Genomic DNA, 21,370 nt, shown 5'->3' on the forward strand with positions numbered 1-21,370 from the left:
CATCATTGAGAATGGGGACATTTGTGCAGCCTCCTCTTCCAGTGCATCACCTTTCCTACCTGTTCTACGATTCGCAGCAATCTGTGTACCTGAACTCCAGGGTCCGCTGTTCGGAATCCTCGCATTGATGTCCATTTCCTTGCCTTGCTCGCCTTCTCCAAATGTATTACCTCACACCTAATCTGTCCATTGATACCTTCCTGCAGTCTCCAGCTTTCTTCCTCAATATTAGCCACCCTATTGCTTTTGAACTCCTCAGAGATCTGCACACATATTTGCTCTTATTTCCTTTATTGTTTGTGGGTCTCTAACACACTCATAGAATTTACAGTGCAGAAGGAGGCCATTCGGCCCATCAAGTCTACACATGCTCTTTGAAAGAGCACCCTACCATGCCCACACCTCCACCCTATCCCCATAACCCAGTGAACTCCCCCCCCCTCCCCACAACACTAAGGGCAATTTAGCATGGCCAATCCACCTAACCTGCAGATCTTTGGACTGTTGGAGGAAACCGGAGAACCCGGAGGAAACCCATGCACACACGGGGAGAACGTGCAGACTCCGCACAGACAGTGACCCAAGCCGGGAATCGAACCTGGGACCCTGAAGCTGTGAAACAATTGTGCTATCCACAATGCTACCGCGCTGCCACTCACAGCCATGTGAATGCCCCTTTTTTTCTGCAGTGGAACCCATGTGGCCTCATTTGATTAACTTTCTACCCGGTCCCTCCTCCTGATCCCCCTCTTTTTTATCTCCCTTTCTCTGTCTCGTCTGAAATCCCTGTAGGCAGTAAATGTTGAGCAGCTGTTCCTACCCATCTTTAAGCCATGCCTCGGTAATAGTAATAGTATCTTACTCCCACATGTCAATCTGCTCTTATCTCAACCACCTTATTCTCTACATTTCTTGCGTTAATGCATTGATAATTCAACACTGCCTAGCTTCCCTTTTGACCAAAGATAAGTTCCATTTCCCACAAGTTAGTGTCCTCAACGCAATTATTTAAGTTTCTAAAATTAGATGTTTGTACAATAAATGCCACCATTTACTGCCTGTGCGAAGCTCAGTGCCTCACCACCCCACAAACATAATAATAATCTTTTATTGTCATGAGTAGGCTTACATTAACACTGCAGTGAAGTTACTGTGAAAAGCCCCCTGTCGCCACATTCCGGCGCCTGTTCGAGTACACAGAGAGAATTCAGAATGTCCAAATTACCTAACAGCACGGGCTTGACTCTCCAATGAAAGAGAATATGCTGGAAAATCTCAGCAGGTTTGGCAATATCTGTAGGAAAAGAAAAGAAAAACGTTTCGAGTCCAACTTTTTGTCATAGCCCGGCTGGATTCTCCACTCCCCGACGCCGAAATCGCTTTTGGCAACGGGGCGGTGAATCCGTTTTGGCGCCTGTCATGTCAGAGTACCTTTAAGAAATGGATGTTTATCAATGGGTGTGTATATAAATATCTGTAGTGAGAGTACCTTTAAGAAATGGGTGTTGGGCTCGTTTAGCACAGGGCTAAATCACTGGCTTTGAAAGCAGACCAAGGCAGGCCAGCAGCACGGTTCAATTCCCGCACCAGCCTCCCCGAACAGGTGCCGGAATGTGGCGACTAGGGGCTTTTCACAGTAACTTCATTTGAAGCCTACTTGTGACAATAAGCGATTTTCATTTCATTTCATTTATTACTGCAGTGATGTGAGAGAGTGGGTGGAGCTGGGCTGCCTATCAGCTTTTTACTTTTGTTTTAGGCTGTTTGCTGCAGGGTGTGTTTTAGTTTCGTTTTCAGAGCTGGGTTGCTGCAGTTGCAGCCAGAAGGGGTATTAGTCTCTCTCTCTGTAATCTAAAACTGGAAATCAATCCATTGGTGATTTAAAACTAATAACTGCTCTCAGTAGTGACTTTAACCTGATGTGCTTCTGTTAAAAGTTGTTTTTTAAGTCTTATGGATGTTAAAAGGCCAGCTTAAGGATTACTCAGTGTTGTATTCTTTAGGGGTTGTATTTGAATTAATAGCTGCTGAGATGTTCACTATGGGCTGGATTCTCCGACCCCCCCGCCGGGTCGGAGAATCACCGGGGGGCAGCGTGAATCCCGGCCCGATGGCTTCTGAATTCTCCGGCGCTGGGGATTAGGCGGGGGAGGGAATCGCACCCCGCCGGTCGGCGGCCGCTGGTAGCGGCCCACCCCAGTGATTCTCCAGCCCGCGATGGGCCGAGTGGCCACCCGTTTTTGGCGGGTCCCGCCGGCGTATGTTACGACAGGTACATACCGGCGGGACCTGGCTCCGCGGGTGGCCTCCGGGGTCCTCGGAGGGCGGGGCACGGGGGGATCCCAGAAAGTGCCCCCATTGTGGCCTGGCCCGCATTTGGAGCCCACCGATCCGCGGCCAGGCCTGTGCCATGGGGGCACTCCTTCCCTCCGCGCCGGTTGGTGTACTGGTCCGCGATGGCCGGCGCGGAGAAGAAACCCCCCCCCCCCCGCGCATGCGTTGGGATGACGCCAGCACACGCTGGCGCTCCCGCGCATGCGCTGGCTGGCAAAGGCCCTTCGCCGCCGGTTGGCGTGGCGCCAAGCCCCTTCAGCGCTAGTCGGCTCGGCACAAACCACTCCAGCGCCGGCCTAACCCCTGAAGGTGCCGAGGAAAACACAGCTGGCGGACTGGAGAATCCTGCCCCTGGTTCCCAGTCGACACCCCCATAGAATCGTAGAATCCCTATAGTGTAGAAGGAGGCCATTCAGCCCATCGAGTCAGCATCAGCCCTTCAAAGGAGCACCCTACCTAGGCCCCCACCCTATCCCTTTAACCCCTTCTAACCTTTTGGATACCATGGGGAAATTTAACATTGCCAATTTACTTTCTTTGTTTCCCCCTTCATGACTTTCTCACTTCCCTCACAACCCATTTTTCGTCCAACAGGGAGGACCAGCTCCTTTTATTCTGGGGAATCTCTTCATTGGCCTGCTGAAGAGAGCGGCAATGATTTGGCGATTCTCATGTGACATCAGAGCAGTTGCTAATGCGTGACTCCCAGGACGTAACCAATTAATCTTTTCCGTGTACATCATTTACTTCGATTTAAACAAGGCTTTTAATAAGATTAAATCTCCTGAAATGAATAGCAAATCGTCTAATTAAATTGAAAACTGTTGTGGCAGCAGAAAAATAAATCTAATTTGCCGATAAACAGAAAATGGCCCATCAGGCAAGTCACCTTTTTAGATTATTGATGAACAATATGCAGTAGTCAGCACGACTTCTTGCCTTGAGCTATAAAACAAATTATCACACACACTGAAGCAAATAGCTGAAGCTTAACCTATCCAAATCATTGGCTTAGCCACGGTGAGAATATTGGATTTGAAATTATTTCAGGAGGTAGATACAGAGGATTTTCACAGCGATAATACCAGGGACAGGATGTTGTCGGAAAAAAGAGGATTTTAGTCAATACTTATGAAGGGTTTAATGCATTAATTAAGGACGGTCTCCTTCCACTGGTTCGGGAGTGAGTAAATTTCATAATGACAGGAGAAGAGAAGGATTAACTTTGTAAGACTCCTCTCAAACAGCCCCGCCAGTAACAGGCACAATTGGATATTGGGGCATAATATCTGGCCTATTCTCTATTTCTCTGCTTCGCCCTCACCAGTACGCGGACCTGTTTAGGATGAGGGACTCACACAACTACTCTTATTAATGCAAGCACAGCATGAGTTTCAATGAGTGCGTGGGTTTCCTCCGGGTGCTCCGGTTTCCTCCCACAGTCCAAAGATGTGCAGGTTAGGTGGATTGGCCATGATAAATTGCCCTTAGTGTCCAAAATTGCCCTTAGTGTTGGGTGGGGTTACTGGGTTATGGGGATAGGGTGGAAGTGTTGACCTTGGGTAGGCTGCTCTTTCCAAGAGCCGGTGCAGCCTCGATGGGCCGAATGGCCTCCTTCTGCACTGTAAATTCTATGATCTATGACTGAAGCAGGAATAGAGATGAGTAGGTTTACTGCCTTCCAATGGAGTCATCAACACATAGACTCCCGGTGATAGGAAACAATGTTCCAGCAATCATCAAAAGTTTTGTGGGAATGAATAAAAAAAGGAGTGGCAGTTATCGAGTTAAGCGCAGACACAGATAAACAATTTCTGTGAGGAACCATCCCCCCCGTGTCTGTGTGGGTTTTGCCTCCACAACCCAAAAATGTGCAGAGTAGGTGGATTGGCCACACTAAATTGCCCCTTAATTGGAAAAAAATAATTGGGTAATCTAAATTGTAAAAAAAAATTTCTGTGTGGGACAAGAGGATTTCTGTGTTGCTGTGATCATTGGAATGGCATTTGAGGTAAGCAACCAGTCAGGGTTCGGTAGACTGTAAGATTAGACAGCTATCCTGGAGTATTTGACAGAGGAATTATTTCCCAAAAGTTTGTCTTCTTGTAGTCATTGTGGTTGATCACATTCTCCAGGGATTAATGTATGAATGACTTTGAGCACTGTTTATATGAACTGTGCCCTATGTCTTATTTTAAAGCAGGTAAACTCAGAATGTAAACGCTTCCCTTCTCTCACTATCCTGGCTTCTATATAAACATTAATTCTTTACATTTTCTTCATGGGTGGTTCACATAGGAAAAGGGAAAAGTCAACAGGATGGATGATGTTTAGCATTTTCACTGCTATCGCGATTGGCCCCAGAGCCTAATCTCAGTTACATCACACTATCTGCAGGTAGCAATGGGTTAGAACCATAGAATACCTTCAGTGCAGAAGAAGGCCATTCAGCCCATCAAATCTGCACCCTGAAAGAGCACCCTACCCAGTGCCACTCGCATGTCCCATCCCCGGAACTCCACCTAATCTTTGGACAGTAAGGGGCAATTTAGCATGGCTAATTCACCTAACCTACACAACCTTTGACTGTAGGAGGTAACCGGAGCACCCGGAGGAAACCCACGCAGACACGGGGAGAATTTGCAGACAACACGAGATGGTCACCTGAGGCCGGCATTGAACCCGGGTCCCGGGAGCTGTGATGCATCACTGTGCCACCATGTCGCTAGTTATTAGGCTAAAACTAAGCAACCATGACTCAACGGGTACCACTCTCCAGGTGGATGGATGCCCCACTTACCTTTATTAGCCGATGCATAGCATATTAGAGGCGAGAGGTGTATAAAATACTCATTAGGCCACAGCTGGAGTATTGTGTGCAGATCTGGTGGCCACACTTTAGGGAGAATGTGATTGCACTAGAAAAGATGCAGAGGAGATTCATCAGGAGGTTGCTTGGGTTGGAGCATTTCTGCTATCAAGAGAAATTGGTTATGCTGCAATTGTTTTCCTTAGAGCAGAGAAGGCTGAGAGAGGGCCTGATTGAGGTGTATGAAATAAATGAAGAACATAGGTATGGTAGATAGGAAGACACTTTTCCCCTTAGATGGGTCAATAACCAGGGGACATAGATTTAAGGTAATGAACAGAAGATTTAGAGGGGATTTGAGGTAAAACCTTCACCCAGAGGGTGGTGGGAATCTGGAACTTGCTGCCTGAAAGGGCGGTAGAGGCGGGAACCCTCAACATTTAAGGAACATTTAGATGACCACTTGAAATGCCATAGCATACAAGGCTATGGACCAAGTACTGGAAGAAGGGATTAGAATAGCTAGGTGCTTGATGGCTGGCCCAGACACGATGGGCTGGTAAAATTTGACTCTGAGATTATCTGGTCATCCTCGTGTCTGTGGGAGCTTGCTGTGTGCAAATTGGTTGTTGTATTTCCTACATTCCTTATATTTCTAAAGTGACTATAACGCAAAGTATAACATTGGCTGTGAAGAGCTTTGGAACATCCTAAAATCACTCAAGATGCTTTATAAACACAAAATCAGATATCAGTGGAATTTGAATCCTTTGATGTTTACCTTCAAGTTAAGAACTCGGATTTCTGAACGTAAAAAGTGAAGGCCCATTTCATTCTCCTCCCATCCAGACTGTCACGTGGTACAATACAATGTAACTTATTGGCTAATCATAGAAATCTATTTCTACAACAGACTTAAATTTGAAGTGAGGAAAACCCCCATTGGTGGAGAGCTTTTGGAACACCCATTGGTGGAGGGCTTTTGGAACCCCCATTGGTGGAGGGCTTTTGGAACCCCCATTGGTGGAGGGCTTTTGGAATCACAGGTCCAAACCTTCCTGTGCCTCCCAAACTTCACTCACCACACATAATAATAATAATATAATAACCTTTTATTGGCACCCCGGCACTCACCCTCACCCCCCCCCCTCCCCGGTACGCACCCTAAAACCCCTCTCCCCGGCACACACCCTCCCCACCCCCCTCCCGGCACTCACCCTCCCCCCCCCCACTCCCCGGCACTCACCCTCCCCCCCCCCCCCCCCACTCCCCGCCCCTCGCCCTCCCACCCCCTCCCACCCCCTCCCCGGCACTCACCCTCTCCCACCCCCCCCTCCCCGGCACTCACCCTCCCCCCACCCCCCCCTCTCTGGCACTCACTCTCCCCGGCACTCACCCTCCCCCCCCCCCTCGCTGGCATTCACCCTCACCCCCCCCCCTCCCTGGCACTCCTCCTCCTCGGCACTCACCCTCAAACCCCCCTCCCCGACACACACCCTCCCTACCCCCCTCCAGGCACTCACCCCCCTCCCCCCACTCCCTGGCACTCACCCTCCCCACCCTCACTCCCCGACACTCACCCCCCCCCCCCACTCCCCGGCACTCACGCTCCCCCCCCCCGCCTCCCCGGCACTCACCCTCCCCCCCCCCCCCTCCCCGGCACTCACCCTCCCCCCCCTCTCTGGCACTCACCCTCCCCCCACCCCTCCCCGGCACTCACCCTCACCCCCCCCCCCCTCCCTGGCACTCCTCCTCCTCGGCACTCACCCTCAAACCCCCCTCCCCGGCACACAACCTCCCCACCCCCCTCCCGGCACTCACCCCTCCCCCACCTCACCCTCCCTGTCACTCACCCTCCCCCCCCCCCCCCCTCCCTGGCACTCACCCTCCCCGGCACTCACCCTCACCCCCCCCCCCCCCCCCCGGCATGCACACTCACACTCACCCCCATCTCCCGAGCACGCACCTTCCTCGGCACTCACCCTCACTCCCCCCCCTCCCTGGCACTCACCCTTAATTCCCCCCCCCTCCCTGGCACTCACCCTCCCCGGCACTCACCCTCACTCCCCCTCCCTGGCACTCCCCCTCCCTGGCACTCACACTCACCCTCCCCAGCACGCACCCTCCCCTCCCCAGCACGCACCCTCCCCTCCCCAGCACGTGCCCTCCCCGGCACTCACCCTCCCCCACCCCCTCCCCGACAGGGCTCAGGATCGCTACACTTCACGGTCCGATGACGCCGTCGTAAAACTCTCCGGTTTTACAACACTCCGCCGTCAGGAGGGAGAATCCCGTCTGTCAGTTTTATAAACTAAATCTATCTGATTTGTGAATGAGTCAATATTGTCGTCTATCATCTCTCTCCTCTGGGAACCATTTCCAGGGATTGACCACTCTAGGTGGTGCACCGTTCGCTGGCGGCGGGATTATATCATTCCGCCACTTGTCAGTGGGATTTCCCATTGTAACCATCCCATGCCGCTGGTAAACCAGGCATCCCAACATTGGCAGGGATTCCTGCCAGTAGGAAAAGTGAATCGCAATAACCAGAGAATTCCGGCCATTGTCTACGTGGGTTAGTTTTTCATTTCCTCATCCCCTTTAAACTCAGGTTGCAATCTCTGGATCGATTGTTCAGGATGAAACCCACTTTATCATGATCAATATTATCCAGTCCTTTAAGGACCCTGAAGTCAGCAATACTTTTGTCACTCAATCCAATCATATTGTGGCATTTCTCTTGTTTATACCAATTTACGCTTCCTGTGTTGTTATCTAATTGTTTACTGAGAGATACTAAAAATGCTATTTCCTGTGAATGATGACCTTGTCTTTTTGTGGTTTATTCTTTTAGGGGCCTTGAGTGATGATTAATCAAGAATAAGAACTGAACTCTGGGGAGCAGCCAGGAACGACCCCATACAATAAATGTTGTCTGTGCTATCAACACCCATATTCAAAGAAATAATTTTGATTCAGAGGAAAACAGTGCTTCTGGAGATTAAATGGATGGTGAACGTACATGGTCAGTGAGAGATATAGTGTTTGATGGGCTGAATGGCTGTTGCTGATCCACCTCATTGTGTTGAAGGACTTTATTTTACTAGGCTGCATGAACCCATCCAGGGCTTGAAATTCCACAAAGCCCCTCCCAGCCTCTCCCAAAACTCTGAGAGGACACCGGTCAAATCCAAGGGCAACATTGGAAGAGTAGGAGGCCATTTCGCCCCTGGAGTTATTCGACCATTAAATAAGATTATGATTGATCTATATCTTAATCTGGAACCTTTAATATTCCAATTTATCAAAAGTTTATCACTCTCAGTTTTGAGAATTTCAAACTTCCCTCCTTCCTTCTTGCCCCTGCCCTCAATGCTATGGGGGTGGGTGAGATTTCCATTTCGCTTTGTGTGAAGAATGGTTTTGTGACATATCATCCCTGACGTCCTTGGTTCTGAGCTCTGGAAATCCCTTCATAAACCTCTTCACCCCGAAGACGTTCCTGAAAACCTACCTATTGTTTCCTGTGTATTTCAGTGTCATTTGTTGTTTGAGAATGTTCCTGTGAAGTGCCTTGGGGTACTTTACGACATTAAAGGTGCTATATAAATACAAGGTATTGTTGCTAGCCCGCTGGAAATCGAGTCAAGAGAATCGAGTGAAGAGAAATGTTTTATAGAGCAGGAACAAATGACTGTGTGCAGAGAGAATTAGGATTGATCAGAGTTCCATATGTTCTTTTCTTGTCCTGCATACTTCTGAAAATTTACCTACCCAGAGTGAGTCTGGGATGTGTTTTAATTCAAACTACAATATCACACTGCCGAATGCAAGAGGCAAACAAATTTGAAAAGGTCTGTTTATATTGCAGCAGCTTTAATCCTGAAGCAGTTAATTAGCCCTGGGGGAGAATCCACAGTAAGGACATGCCCTGTGGATTACATCAACCTCTCCGATCTTTGCATGATGAAGTGGAGGCTATAAAGGGAACTGTTGGCAAACCCCACAACTGGATGGAAAACAGAAAACTAAAATCTAAACACCTGTGGTATATGTTTCCATGAGCTTGAAGGGCCTACTGGCCCCGATCTGTGCTGGAAGATTCTACATCCCTGCCCCTTTAAGGCGTAGTCCCTGAGATGTTCTTTATAAAAAACTCTGCAACCAGTTGAACTGGATTAGTGACTCATTCCAATACAATCAGATCCTGTGCAGCAAATGCAGATACTCCCACTGATTTGGGCTGTGAATTACTTCAACTCTGTCCAATTCTGTCTTCTGATCTTGTGTTGTTGAAAAGGGAATTGTTTACGTTAAATCACAGAGGGTCAATCCAGCACCCCGCCCCAGAACTGAATCTGGGGCAGCATGGTAGCATAGTGGTTAGCATAAATGCTTCACAGCTCCAGGGTCCCAGGTTCGATTCCCGGCTGGGTCACTGTCTGTGCGGAGTCTGCACGTCCTCCCCATGTGTGCGTGGGTTTCCTCCGGGTGCTCCGGTTTCCTCCCACAGCCCAAAGATGTGCGGGTTAGGTGGATTGGCCATGCTAAATTGCCCGTAGTGTCCTAAAAAGTAAGGTTAAGGGGGGGTTGTTGGGTTACGGGTATAGGGTGGATACGTGGGTTTGAGTAGGGTGATCATTGCTCGGCACAACATTGAGGGCCGAAGGGCCTGTTCTGTGCTGTACTGTTCTAAGTTCTAAGCACGCACCGAGTCCGCAGTCCTCTGAAAGGCTTCTGGAACATTTCAAGGGTGTGTCAAATCCAAACTTCAGGGCCCATCCTCATGGCCATGGAGCACATGGACTGTGCCACGACCCTCTGGGACAGTGCCACATCACTCCGTGACCGTGCCAGGTCGCTCTGTGTCTGGTTCAGGTCAGCCAGCGCCAGGCCAATGCCTTCGACACCTGCAGCCATGGCCCGTTGTGATTGGGCCAAGCTCTGGAACACCACTTCAGTGTCAATGTGGCCCTGGTACATGGCTGCCTGTGACATGGTGGCCCTATCCTGTGCCACGGCCACCATCCGCACAGAGTGTCCCAGGCCCTGAACATCCTGACCCATCACGCCAAAGGCCTCCACCGCAGAAGACAAAAGACAAGACGGATGGTTAGGTCACTGGTGAGGGTAGTGGGGAGGGGGGGGTGAAGTGGAGTTTGGGGTGGTGTGGGTGTTGGGGGGTTGAGGGTGGCGGCGGGGTGGGAGGGTGGGGCTGTGGGGGGTTCTGGTGGTGGGGGGGGTGCCGTATGGACACCACAATCTATCGGGGGCTTACTTACTTCCCCGATGCTGACCTCTGCCTCGGCGACTACCCACACCCCAGGTCCAACGCTCTCTGCTCGGCAGCGGTGAGGGGCTGCAGGTCTGGCGGGCCCCCTCGGGTCTTTTCTTTCTCCCTGCGGTTGTAGGCTGCCTCCTCCTAGCGGGCAGATAATGCAGAGTATGAGACACTGGGACGTGGGCCATACAGGGGGCCGCAGCTAGTGGTGTGTGTGTGTGCACAGGGCGGGGGGAGTTCTGGGTGTGGAGGATGTGGGATGGGGAAGGAGGAAGGGGGGTGACTCACTCTGGCCACCCTGAGGTTGTGCAGCTTCTTCCTGCACTGCTGGCCGATCCAGGCAGTGGAGCCCGCTGTGCCACTTGTGGCAAGGCCCGGTTTATGTCCATGGATGGCAGTCTCCTTCCCACCCTGGGGAACAGGGTGTCCCGCCTCTCCTCCAAGCCGCAATTCGGGGTGGCATCATCTTGGCTGGATTGAGTGTGTGTGTGTGGCGGGTAGGGTACTTATGTGCAGCTCCAGCTTGTCAGGCTCCAGTGCCAATCCTGGCCCCAGTGAATCAGATGCTGCCGTTGGTTGAAATTGCACCAGTTCCAAATGATGTCGGTACTGGCCCATTAACGTCTCCTGAATTGCTCCGGGATTGGCACCACTTTCATCAACGCAGAGCTCTCGCGATTCAGTCCCAGCGTCAGCACATGGGGCCCGATTCTCCGAACCGGCGTGAGTGCGGAGAATCGCGCCCTTGGTCTCTCAAATGGAGAAACCCAGCCACCGTTTTAAAAAATGTATTTTGATTGAAGTTTTTCTATTTGAACAAATAAGATACCAAAACCACAGGAATGATACAGTGTAGCAAAAATATCTCAACATAATCAGACCTGTCTGTCCCCTTGCAGGAACCAATTCTGCATTCTGTAACCCCACAATAAAAGAAGTAACAAATTACAGAGAGAAACATTTGGGAGAATATCAGGGCTGGGCGGCTTCAATGGGAAATACCATTGACAAGCGGCAGGAAGAGAGAAACCCACTGCCAGTGAACAGCACACCGCCAACAAACACACGCCTGGGGGATTGGAGAATCCAGTCCAGTTCTAAAAGGATATTTTACATGTACCACAAGATGTAACAAAACCCCAAACTCAGGCACAGTACAGAACAATCATCCAACATATTTACAAAGAGAGGACCAGCAATTAACTGAGGCAGGATAAAAAAGGAAAACTACCAGGAGGAGAGGGTCTTAGGACACAACCAGAAGCCCATGATTCTCCGGCAGGTGCCCCTCACTATAAAACAAAGAAGAGAAAAAGCTGCTGGCTCAAACCCCACTCAGCTTCTCACAACATTCCAGCTAAGAAGCAATGTTCCAAAGATAAGGGGGGCAGCACAGTACAGGGCCTGGCCCAGCCCCACACCCTTCTGCACCTCGGAGTCAGTCAACCAAGGATGCTCAGGAATATCAAGCCTCAGCCTCTCAGGACGTCCCTACTAAGTGCCTTTGAGAAGGGACGTCCCAAGCGTAAGGGGACAAGAGGAAGCCAGTCACCGTACTGGACCTGGCCTCGTCCAGGACACTCCTGCTGTAGGAGTCAGTACCTCCCGGATACCCAGCACATGCCAAGACTCACCGTCTAACCGGCCTTGCCCCTCACTAACCGCATCCCGGGCAGTGCACCAGCCCCACCGACACTAGAAAAGTCATGTCATCCTCAACCAAGGAGACCTCACCATCGAGGAGAAGAATCGTCAAGACACCCATCAACTGGGCATCCTGGGAGGAGGCCAATCATCCTCCCCCGATACAATAAGGAAAACACCTCGTAATCCAGAAGACCAAATCGAGACCCGCAACAGCACGCTGCCCACCCAGATAAAGAGAAGAATCCCCCATAAAGGAAGGCGCCCGGGTTAATCAAAGAATGTTGGACACAGATCAGCACTGTGCACACCATTACAAAGAGGATACTCGGGGACAAAGCAGCGTTGCCTCAACACAGACACAAACACTGCTTCCCATGGAAGATCTGACTGCAATGAGGATGGCACTCAGGAAGCAGCATATAAGACCACCTGGTGGAGGGGGCTTATCTCCTCCCATCTGGCCTCCCCTCAATCCTAAGAAAGGCTCCAACAGCACAGATCCACAGCATACAAACTCTCACTGCAACAAATCGAACAAGGAATAACCGACCACACCCAGGTACACCCCATCACGCATTTCCCCTAACTCCAAAAACTCCAGAGTCACCAACCACAAAGAAGAATCACAAGGAACCCAGTCCTCTCGCGGATACATGACCTGTCCGGGCTTTTGTAGGAGATTTCCAAGATGGAAAGTAACAAAATTACAAAATAAAAACTCGATACAGATATGTCTAACAGGGGGCTTCCCTCAATCCAAGTGAAGACTTACCTAACCGTACCACCTACTACTACATCAACCATCTTCCCAGCACCCTGCTGTGGCTATAATCATCCTCTCCATAAACAAGGTGAGTGGTGACTAAAATGCAAGGATTATAGGGCAAGCTGAGACAGAAACCACATGTCACATTACCGACTCAGTATGGTTTTTGCCAAACAGGGTAACAAATGACCCACTCCTCTGTGCTCGGACGTTCCTGTCAGTAAAAAAGGCAATAATATCAGCATAATCACAAGGGAATAAAGTTCAGGATTATTGATGAACTGCAAGATAATAAAATCGTCTTTAGTGCTTGGAAAGGCCAAAGCCATGACAGGATCATCGAGCAGCATTCAGGGTCCCTCCAAAGTTCCATCAAATGAAGTATTTAGACCTCCGGCACACTGTCTTCCCGATGCCCAGGAGCAAGGAACCTAGGCCCCAGGAGCAGGGGACAACTTAACGCATCCAGCTGTCTCCAACCCCTCATGATGATCTTCCAAGTCAAGACAACCTAAGACCAGTAGTCGGAATCTCGGACCAACCCCAGGCCTCGAAGACCAGCCTTCAAATAGAGATTGCGAAAGCAGAGCAGTGAACTCTCAAAGTCGGCTGAGGATTCGTCCCCCACTCTCGCAGGAGACCAGGCGCACAAACTCTCCATGTCCGACACATACTCCCCGAATCGGCCAGGATAGATGACATACCATGCAGCAGGATTTCCAAGGAGCGAAGATGAGCCCTCACCAGAGAGAGTGCTCCATCAAATAACAGGAATCACCTCTCTGTCCCCACGAATCACTCAAGGATATTTCGCATTTAATGAAAGTGAGCAACAAAAACCTGCATCAAGGAGCCGGGAGCATCGTCCACACCATCATTCACAATGACAGCCATCGGCTTGGTGCCGAAAACACCGCTAAGCCATGGGCCCGTTCACCAGTAAAACCCCCACTGCAAGCTAGGCCCCACCTCAGCCCCCCCGGACACCTCAATCAAACGAGGATTTTTAAATTTAACTCGGCTCCTCATTGCTAAAATCTAGCCAGGATCTTCCAGGGACATAGTACAAGAGACAGATCCCCAACGTAAGTAATAATGGGATGTGCATTAGAATTAAATAAAGGGTTAACAGACAATTAGAGCCAGAGCTTGCGGAACTGTTGCCGCACTCGCATCACCATATACATCCTTATGCTGTGGGGAGTGAACCTGGAGTTTAAACAGACATCGTTCATGGTGACCTGCCGTGGGATCTTGCTGACCTAACATTTGCTGATTTTTTAGCATTTCACAGAAGCCACTTCGGAGCAGCAACAACGAGGTTCACATTAAGCAAGAATGTAATTGTGGGGAGTGGCAGGAAATCATGTCGATGTTTTATAAAGTAGGAGGGTGGATTTCAGAAGCAAAAAGGAATGCGAACCCCTTATCTTCCCAATAATGTGGTTATAAATGTATTTAACCTCAATGTACGCGAGCACAAAAAGGCCAGGAATCCTTTGGTGACTCCTGACTCCCAAAAGCCTATCCCCCATCGACAAGGCACAAGTCAGGAGTGTAATGGAATACTCTCCACTTGCCTGGATGAGTGCAACTACAACTTGGGAACACCAATACCTGGAGGTTTGCCTCCAAGTCACTCGCCATCCAGAGTTGACAATATATGGACCGTTCCTTCACTACTGTTGGGCCAAAATCCCGGATTCCCTCCCTAGCCGCACTGTGGGTGTACCTATATCTCAGGATTGCAGCAGTTCAAGAAGGCAGCTCATTACCACCTGCTCAAGGGCAATTAGGGATGGGCAGTAAATGCTGGTAAATGCAGCAATGCCCACATTCCATAAATTAATTTTAAAAATAGATCATGAAATTGTTCGTAATGTTGTCCTGGATGCCTGTCGTTTTTACATTTTGTACATTTAAATGATGAGCCTTTCGAGGACTCTGTGATTTTTTTTGTTATTCGACCTGTGGATTGAATGATTGTATTAAGATTTCTGGATGCAGTTGTTAGACCAGTTAGTTGTCACGACCTATTTGAAGAACACAAAATGTTGGGACAAAGGTTGGGCTTAGATCCAAAAGCAAAATAATGTTGATGTTGGAAGAATGAAATAAAAGCAGAAAATGCTGGAAAACCCGCCAAGTCCGCAGCAGCTATGGAGGGAGAAACAGAATTAATGTTTCAGGTCAGTGACCTTCTAACAGATTTATCAACATCCGCATATATTGTCCAAATGTTTGGCACGGAAACGTGACGCTAGAGACCTGCTCCACCAACCGCTTTTAAACTACATTCAACCCTCATCCTCAATGCTGAGAGATTGCCTAAGAAGAAGAGGAAGACAGTTAATCCCGAATAGAATATTGCAAGTGGGATTCCGACACATCAACCAGGATTCACCCCAATACAGACCTGAAATTACTGAGAGATTGAGAAGGAAATTTACTCTCCAAATGGAAAATGTCTGTTGCAGAGTGGGAGGGATTGTTGTAATGTGTGTCAAAGTCTGAGACTTAACAAGGTCTCAATGTCATCTCTGTGGTTCTGGAGAAACAAGCCAAGGTGGGAGAGTTTACCCAGATCCACCCACTAAAATCGAGCTTCACTTGTCCCATTTTCTCTGGTCAGTAGTGTAAACGAGACAAAAGAAGAGATGCAATGAAAATTCTAGCCACCTTGAAATGAAAAGCAATGATAATCTTAACAAAGAACAAAGAAAAGTACAGCACAGGAACAGGCCCTTCGGCCCTCCAAGCCTGCGCCGACTATGCTGCCCTTCTAAACTAAAATCTTCGACACGTCCGGGATCCGAAGCCCTCTATTCCCATCCTATTCATGTATTTGTCAAGATGCCCCTTAAACGTCACTATCGTCCCTGCTTCCACCACCTCCTCCAGCAGCGAGTTCCAGGCACCCACTACCCTCTGTGTAAAACACTTGCCTCGTACATCTCCTCTAAACGTTGCCCCTTGCACCTTAAACCTATGCCCCCTAGTAATTGACTCCTCTACCCTGGGAAAAAGCCTCTGACTATCCACTCTGTCTGTGCCCCTCAATTTTGAAATGAAATGAAATGAAAATCGCTTATTGTCACGAGTAGGCTTCAATGAAGTTACTGTGAAAAGCCCCTAGTCGCCACATTCCGGCGCCTGTCCGGGGAGGCTGGTACGGGTATTGAACTGGCCTACTTGGTCTGCTTTAAAAGCCAGCGATTTAGCCCAGTGTACTAAACAGCCCCTATGTAGACCTCTATCAGGTCGCCTTTCAACCTCCGTCGTTCCAGTGAGTACAAACCAAGTTTATTCAACCGCTCCTCATAGCTAATGCCCTCCACACCAGGCAACATCCTGGTAAATCTCTTCTGCACCTTCTCTAAAGCCTCCACATCCTTCTGGTAGTGCGGCGACCAGAATTGAACACTATACTCCCAAGTGTGGCCTAACTAATGTTCTATACAACTGCAACATGACTTGCCAATTCTTAATGCCGTGCCTTGCTATTCTACAGTATAAGGCATAAACAATAATGTTTCACACAAACACAGCACTCAAGACAGTCAGAAACTCCCCCATTCGAAGATTCTCTGAAGGACACCCCACCAATCACAGCTTGTAGTATTGGCTCAAAGTAATTTTGATCATTTTAAAACTTTACAAAACTGGACCCACAAAACGTGTTATGGCTATTGATGGTGATCTTATCATTCTGCTGCAAGTTTATTTCAAACAGCAGCTATTATTGTCTGGAGATTTTTCCTTTAGCAGTTCATCTTTTTCCACTGTTGCTCATGTTTTCCACTGCACTGCGTTTATCTGCCTGGACTATAATCAAAGGGTAACTAACAGGGAGTTTGTGCTGCAATGCTGGAATAATTCTGCAAGAGAGTGTGTTTTTTTTATTAAATATGCTGACTCTTCTCTACTTTGCAGCTGGGTTCAATAAAACAGATTAAATGTGAAACATACTCAATAATTCTGAGAACAGATGACACTGTGCAAGTAGACCTGTACCAAGAGAAATCCACTCTGAGACAAGGGTCAGGCAACATTAAAACATATCAATGTAGAAATAGGAGGAGGCCATTTAGAACAGGCTCCAGGGATTTTCATTCAATGAGATTACAGTTGATATGCTGATATGATAGCGGCAGCACAGTGGCACAGTGGTTAGCACTGTTGTTTCACAGCGCCAGGGTCGCAGGTTCGATTCCCGGCTTGGGTCACTGCCTGTGCGGAGTCTGCACGTTCTTCCCGTGTCATAAGAACTAGGAGCAGGAATAGGCCATCTGGCCCCTCGAGCCTGCTCCACCATTCAATTAGACCATTGCTGATCTTTTATGGACTTAGCTCCACTTTCCGGCTCGAACACCATAACCTTTAATCCCTTTCTTCTTCAAAAAACTATCTATCTTTACCTTAAAAACATTTAATGAAGGAGCCTCAACTGCTTCACTGGACAAGGAATTCCATAGATTCACAACCCTTTGGGTGAAGAAGTTCCTCCTAAATTCAGTCCTAAATCTACTTGCCCTTATTTTGAGGCTATGCCCCCTAGTTCTGCTTTCACCTGCCAGTGGAAACAACCTGCCCGCATCTATCCTATCTATTCCCTTCATAATTTTATATGTTTCTACAAGATCCCCCCTCATCATTCTAAATTCCAATGAGTACAGTCCTAGTCTACTCCGTGTTGCGTCTTTTCGTCCGACGTCACTTCGTCCAACGACACTTTGTCCACGTCTTTTGGTCCAACGTCTTTTTGTCCGCACGTCTTTTGGTCCAACGTCTTTTTGTCCAATTATCCAATTACAAATTTAGCTGGACTTACCTGGTGATTTTTGTTAACTAGAAATAACTGCAAATTATCTTCGATGTAGTGCAGTAACACAGACAATATGGAAAACATTGCAAACATTGTTAGAAATACTTGTTTAGAGTTCGAATGCTCTTATTTGACTGTTAAGTGCATGAAACTAGAAAGTATTTCTGAACGATAAATGTCAGCTACGACCAATCCATTTAAATTAGTAACTACGAAGCACATTCCTAAATCTAAACCCGGTGACAAAAACTTACTTTTCGTTTTATACATGTTTGTGCTGGGGATTGAATTGTTTTCGCTTTTGGCATCCGGTGTCAGCATCAAACACTTCCAGGTCGGAATTAAAGCTTATTTCTATTTTATCCCTACAGCGTGTACTGCTGCGCGAAGATTATTAGTTTCTCCATTTCCCACACTAAAATTCATGGCTTCTCGCAATGAGCTGCCAATTAGTGCCCAATTAGAGACAGTTTTGTGGTACACGTCCGTGCCAACTGGATACTGAATGGAGACTGCCCAAACTCTCTTTAGCCTGGCCCCTTACAAGCTAATTACATCTGACAGCACTGGGGTTGCGTTTAGGTGAAAGGCCAATGTCTGATCAACGGGACCAACCCTTTCCCACAAAACTTCATAAAATGTAGCCGATTTAATTTATTTTTAAAAATCTGCGAGGGACATGCAGAGCGTTGTCACCTCACGCCTGTGAACTTCTGTTAAATGAACGTTTGATAGTTCATTAAGGGAGGCATATGCAAGGTGTACTTGATTTTCCGGTGATTGGCATTTTAAAATATATCCATCATTTGGGGCACTGGCGCCTGGCATATTTTAATGCAAAAGTCTTTGCAAAATGTGAAATGACAGCTTTGCGTTTCGCAGATATTAAACTGATTGTCGGAAGGAGCTTGGTTCCCGTAAGTACACTAACACAGCAAAATCTGAATCAATCCGTACATGATCGGAATATACATTATTCAATATAAGATTTCAACCCTCTGCTAGGTAAAGTGCAAACACCCCTCTTGTAGAAAACACATAGGAAAGGTGTATCACAAGGAATGGCGTGATTATGACAAATTGCAGCATTGGGTTTCAGTGATGTCCCCACTGCTAGTTACAGAGCCGGATCAAATTTAGACTGAGTAAATGTTCTGTTTATATAATCCCTATTTCAATAATCGCAGAGATCAACTCTGGCAATATAAGTCAAGTTACAAAAAGTCTTTGACAAAAAAAATCATCCGACAAAAAAACGTAACAAGTCACAAAAAGTCTTTGACGAAAAAAATCATCGGACAAAATGACGTTGGACCAAAAGACGTGCGGACAAAAAGACGTTGGACCAAAAGACGTGGACGAAGTGTCGTTGGACGAAATGACGTCGGACGAAAAGACATAGCACCAGTCTACTCAACCTCTCCTCATAATCCAACCCCTTCAGATCTGGGATTAATGATCTACGTGGGTTTCCTCCTGGTTTTCCGGAATCCTCCCACAAATCCCAAAAGACATGCTTGTCAGGTGAATTGGACATTCTGAATTCTCCCTCTGTGTACCTGAACAGGTACCAGAGTGTGGCAACCAGGGGCTTTTCACAGTAACTTCATTGCAGTGTTTTTTTTTAAAGTTAGAGTGCCCAATTCATTTTTTCCAATTAAGGGGCAATTTAGCGTGGCCAATCCACCTACCCTGCACATCTTTTCGGGTTGTGGGGGTGAAAACCACGTAAACATGGGAGAATGTGCAAACTCCACACGGACAGTGACCAAGAGCCGGGATTGAACCTGGGACCTCAACGCCGTGAGGCAACAGGGCGAACCCACTGCGCCACCGTGCTGCCCCTTCATTGCAGTGTTAATGGAAGCCTGCTTGTGACAATAATAAAGATTTTTAAAAAAACCTAGCTGCAAATTTCCACCTTTGCCCCATATTCCCTTCATACCAATTAGATTTAAAATTAACAATTGATCTCGCATCAACCGCCATTTGTGAAGGAGCGTTCTTAAATTCTGCCACATATTTGTGCAGAATTGTTTCCGAATTTCAATCTTGAAGTATCTCACTTAAATTATTAGACTGCCTCATTTTCCTGGATTCCCCAAACAGCAGAAATAGTTTCTCTCTCTATCTACCTTATTTGCACCCTTAACGTCTCGCTCCTTAGCCTCCAGGAAATACCATGGGTGGAATAATTTCAGGAATTATCAATGATGGTTTGGGCAGGAAAGACGAAGTGTATCCTGCCACCAACAATGGTAGCTGTTTCTATTGTATTGTGCGGCTCTTGCTGAAACAAATTTGCAGGCACAGGCTCCATGCTGAACTGCTGGCCAACCTCTCTGATTTTCCCATCCCACCATTAACTCAGCCCTTCAATAACAGGGGCGTCACATTTAAAGGACTCCCCTGCACACAGCTGGCACACTTGGTGAGGTCACCGGAACACAGATGGTCAGTGGCACTCCACTAAGTGAGGATCCAGAACTGCAACATCCATCAGACGCAACGCTGTGAGTCATGTCTCCAACCTCTCAGGCCTCTGCCATGCACTATTGATCTCTCCTTTCTTTCACAGGCACATCTGGGGAACAACCAAGGTGGTTCGTGAGCCAGGCCTTCGAGATCAGCTCCAACAGGGGGATCGCTGGAGGCCAGAAATCTGCCGATTCCCAGTCAGATGTCGAGCCGCTGGACTCGATCATGTCTCAGTTGCTGGAGCTCCAAAGGCAAGGTCGTGAAAGCAAGGAAGGGATATCAAGTACACTCCTCAGATTGCAAGGCTCTGTCCGCCTTCAGTCTGAGGTGATAGCGCCGACATGCCAGCACAACAAGGTCAATACTGGTAGGGTGTCAGCCACCAAAACGATCTTGGTCCTGCACTGCTGCAGGAGCAGTGCTGCATCGCTGAGTCACTTGCTGGCATCCAACGCTGACCTGCACTTGCTGGCATCCAACGCTGACAACACCAGAAAGGGCAAAGCTTCCCGAGCTCACTTCAGCTGCCCCTCCCTCTCAAGGAGGCAGTCAGGGGCCCCGGGTACCATAGGCAGGAGAAGCAGCTGGAGAACACCCCGGGGCCATCTACACAGTTAATTCCGGGAGTGTCCTGCCCATCTGAAACCCCTCTTCCTGGGACTCCTTCAGCTCCACAGACGGCCACTGCCATTCAGCAGCCCCCCCAGGTCTTGGCCCTCCAGATGATGTTCACCAAGATCATTACAGCCAACAGGGTATAGCAGACAGCCGGCTGCCTCCACCTCCCCAGTGGATGTCGGGGATGCGCCAAGCTGTGGTGGCAGGATAAGGAAGTTCAGGAAGTTGTCGTTGCACAGTGTGGACATGGGTGTTAATCATGTGTACATAACGTGTGTTCACTTCTATGAATAAACTCCCACTAATTTCACCCTTTTTCTGGTTCCTTGTTATAATGAGCTGTATTTCTGTGAATCTGAAGTGAAAACTTCTTTCCTACACAAGATAAAAGCAGGGTGCTCCATCCAGGGCTTCCTCCCTGTGCTTTATGTGCACATTGATGACGTTCCTTCACAGTGACTGAACACATCAGTCATGCCTGTAACTCGATGGGAGTATGATGTCTGTCAGAATGTACAGGGCCGGTGACTTGGAGCTCAGTCATTCTCCCTATGTGCTCTCTGCATCTTTAAGATGCAGCGGACCCCCATCCCATCAGCTTCTGTCTCCAGT

The 21,370-nt window shown here is 48.4% G+C and overlaps 2 protein-coding genes across 4 annotated transcripts in view; one reads left to right on the forward strand and one right to left on the reverse strand.

The window, feature by feature from the left end:
- The window catches only part of LOC119976640, a 28,851-nt gene extending 7,784 nt beyond the window's left edge, over positions 1-21,067 (forward strand). Inside the window, exons 1-3 of one of the 2 annotated variants that reach the window (XM_038817285.1) lie at positions 4,150-4,345; positions 7,998-8,168; positions 20,241-21,067. In XM_038817285.1, the coding sequence (XP_038673213.1) occupies positions 8,072-8,168; positions 20,241-20,758 (615 nt within the window). In that variant the 5' untranslated portion in view covers positions 4,150-4,345; positions 7,998-8,071 and the 3' untranslated portion in view covers positions 20,759-21,067. Of the gene's footprint in view, positions 1-4,149; positions 4,346-7,997; positions 8,169-20,240 lie in introns of those variants that run through there. The other variant, XM_038817295.1, reaches the window with a different exon arrangement.
- Positions 1-21,370, reverse strand: part of LOC119976609 — a 441,658-nt gene that overhangs the window by 146,004 nt on the left and 274,284 nt on the right. The window lies entirely within an intron of this gene.

Source organism: Scyliorhinus canicula, chromosome 1 (genome assembly GCF_902713615.1).
Source record: "Scyliorhinus canicula chromosome 1, sScyCan1.1, whole genome shotgun sequence".
NCBI classification, from domain to species: domain Eukaryota; kingdom Metazoa; phylum Chordata; class Chondrichthyes; order Carcharhiniformes; family Scyliorhinidae; genus Scyliorhinus; species Scyliorhinus canicula.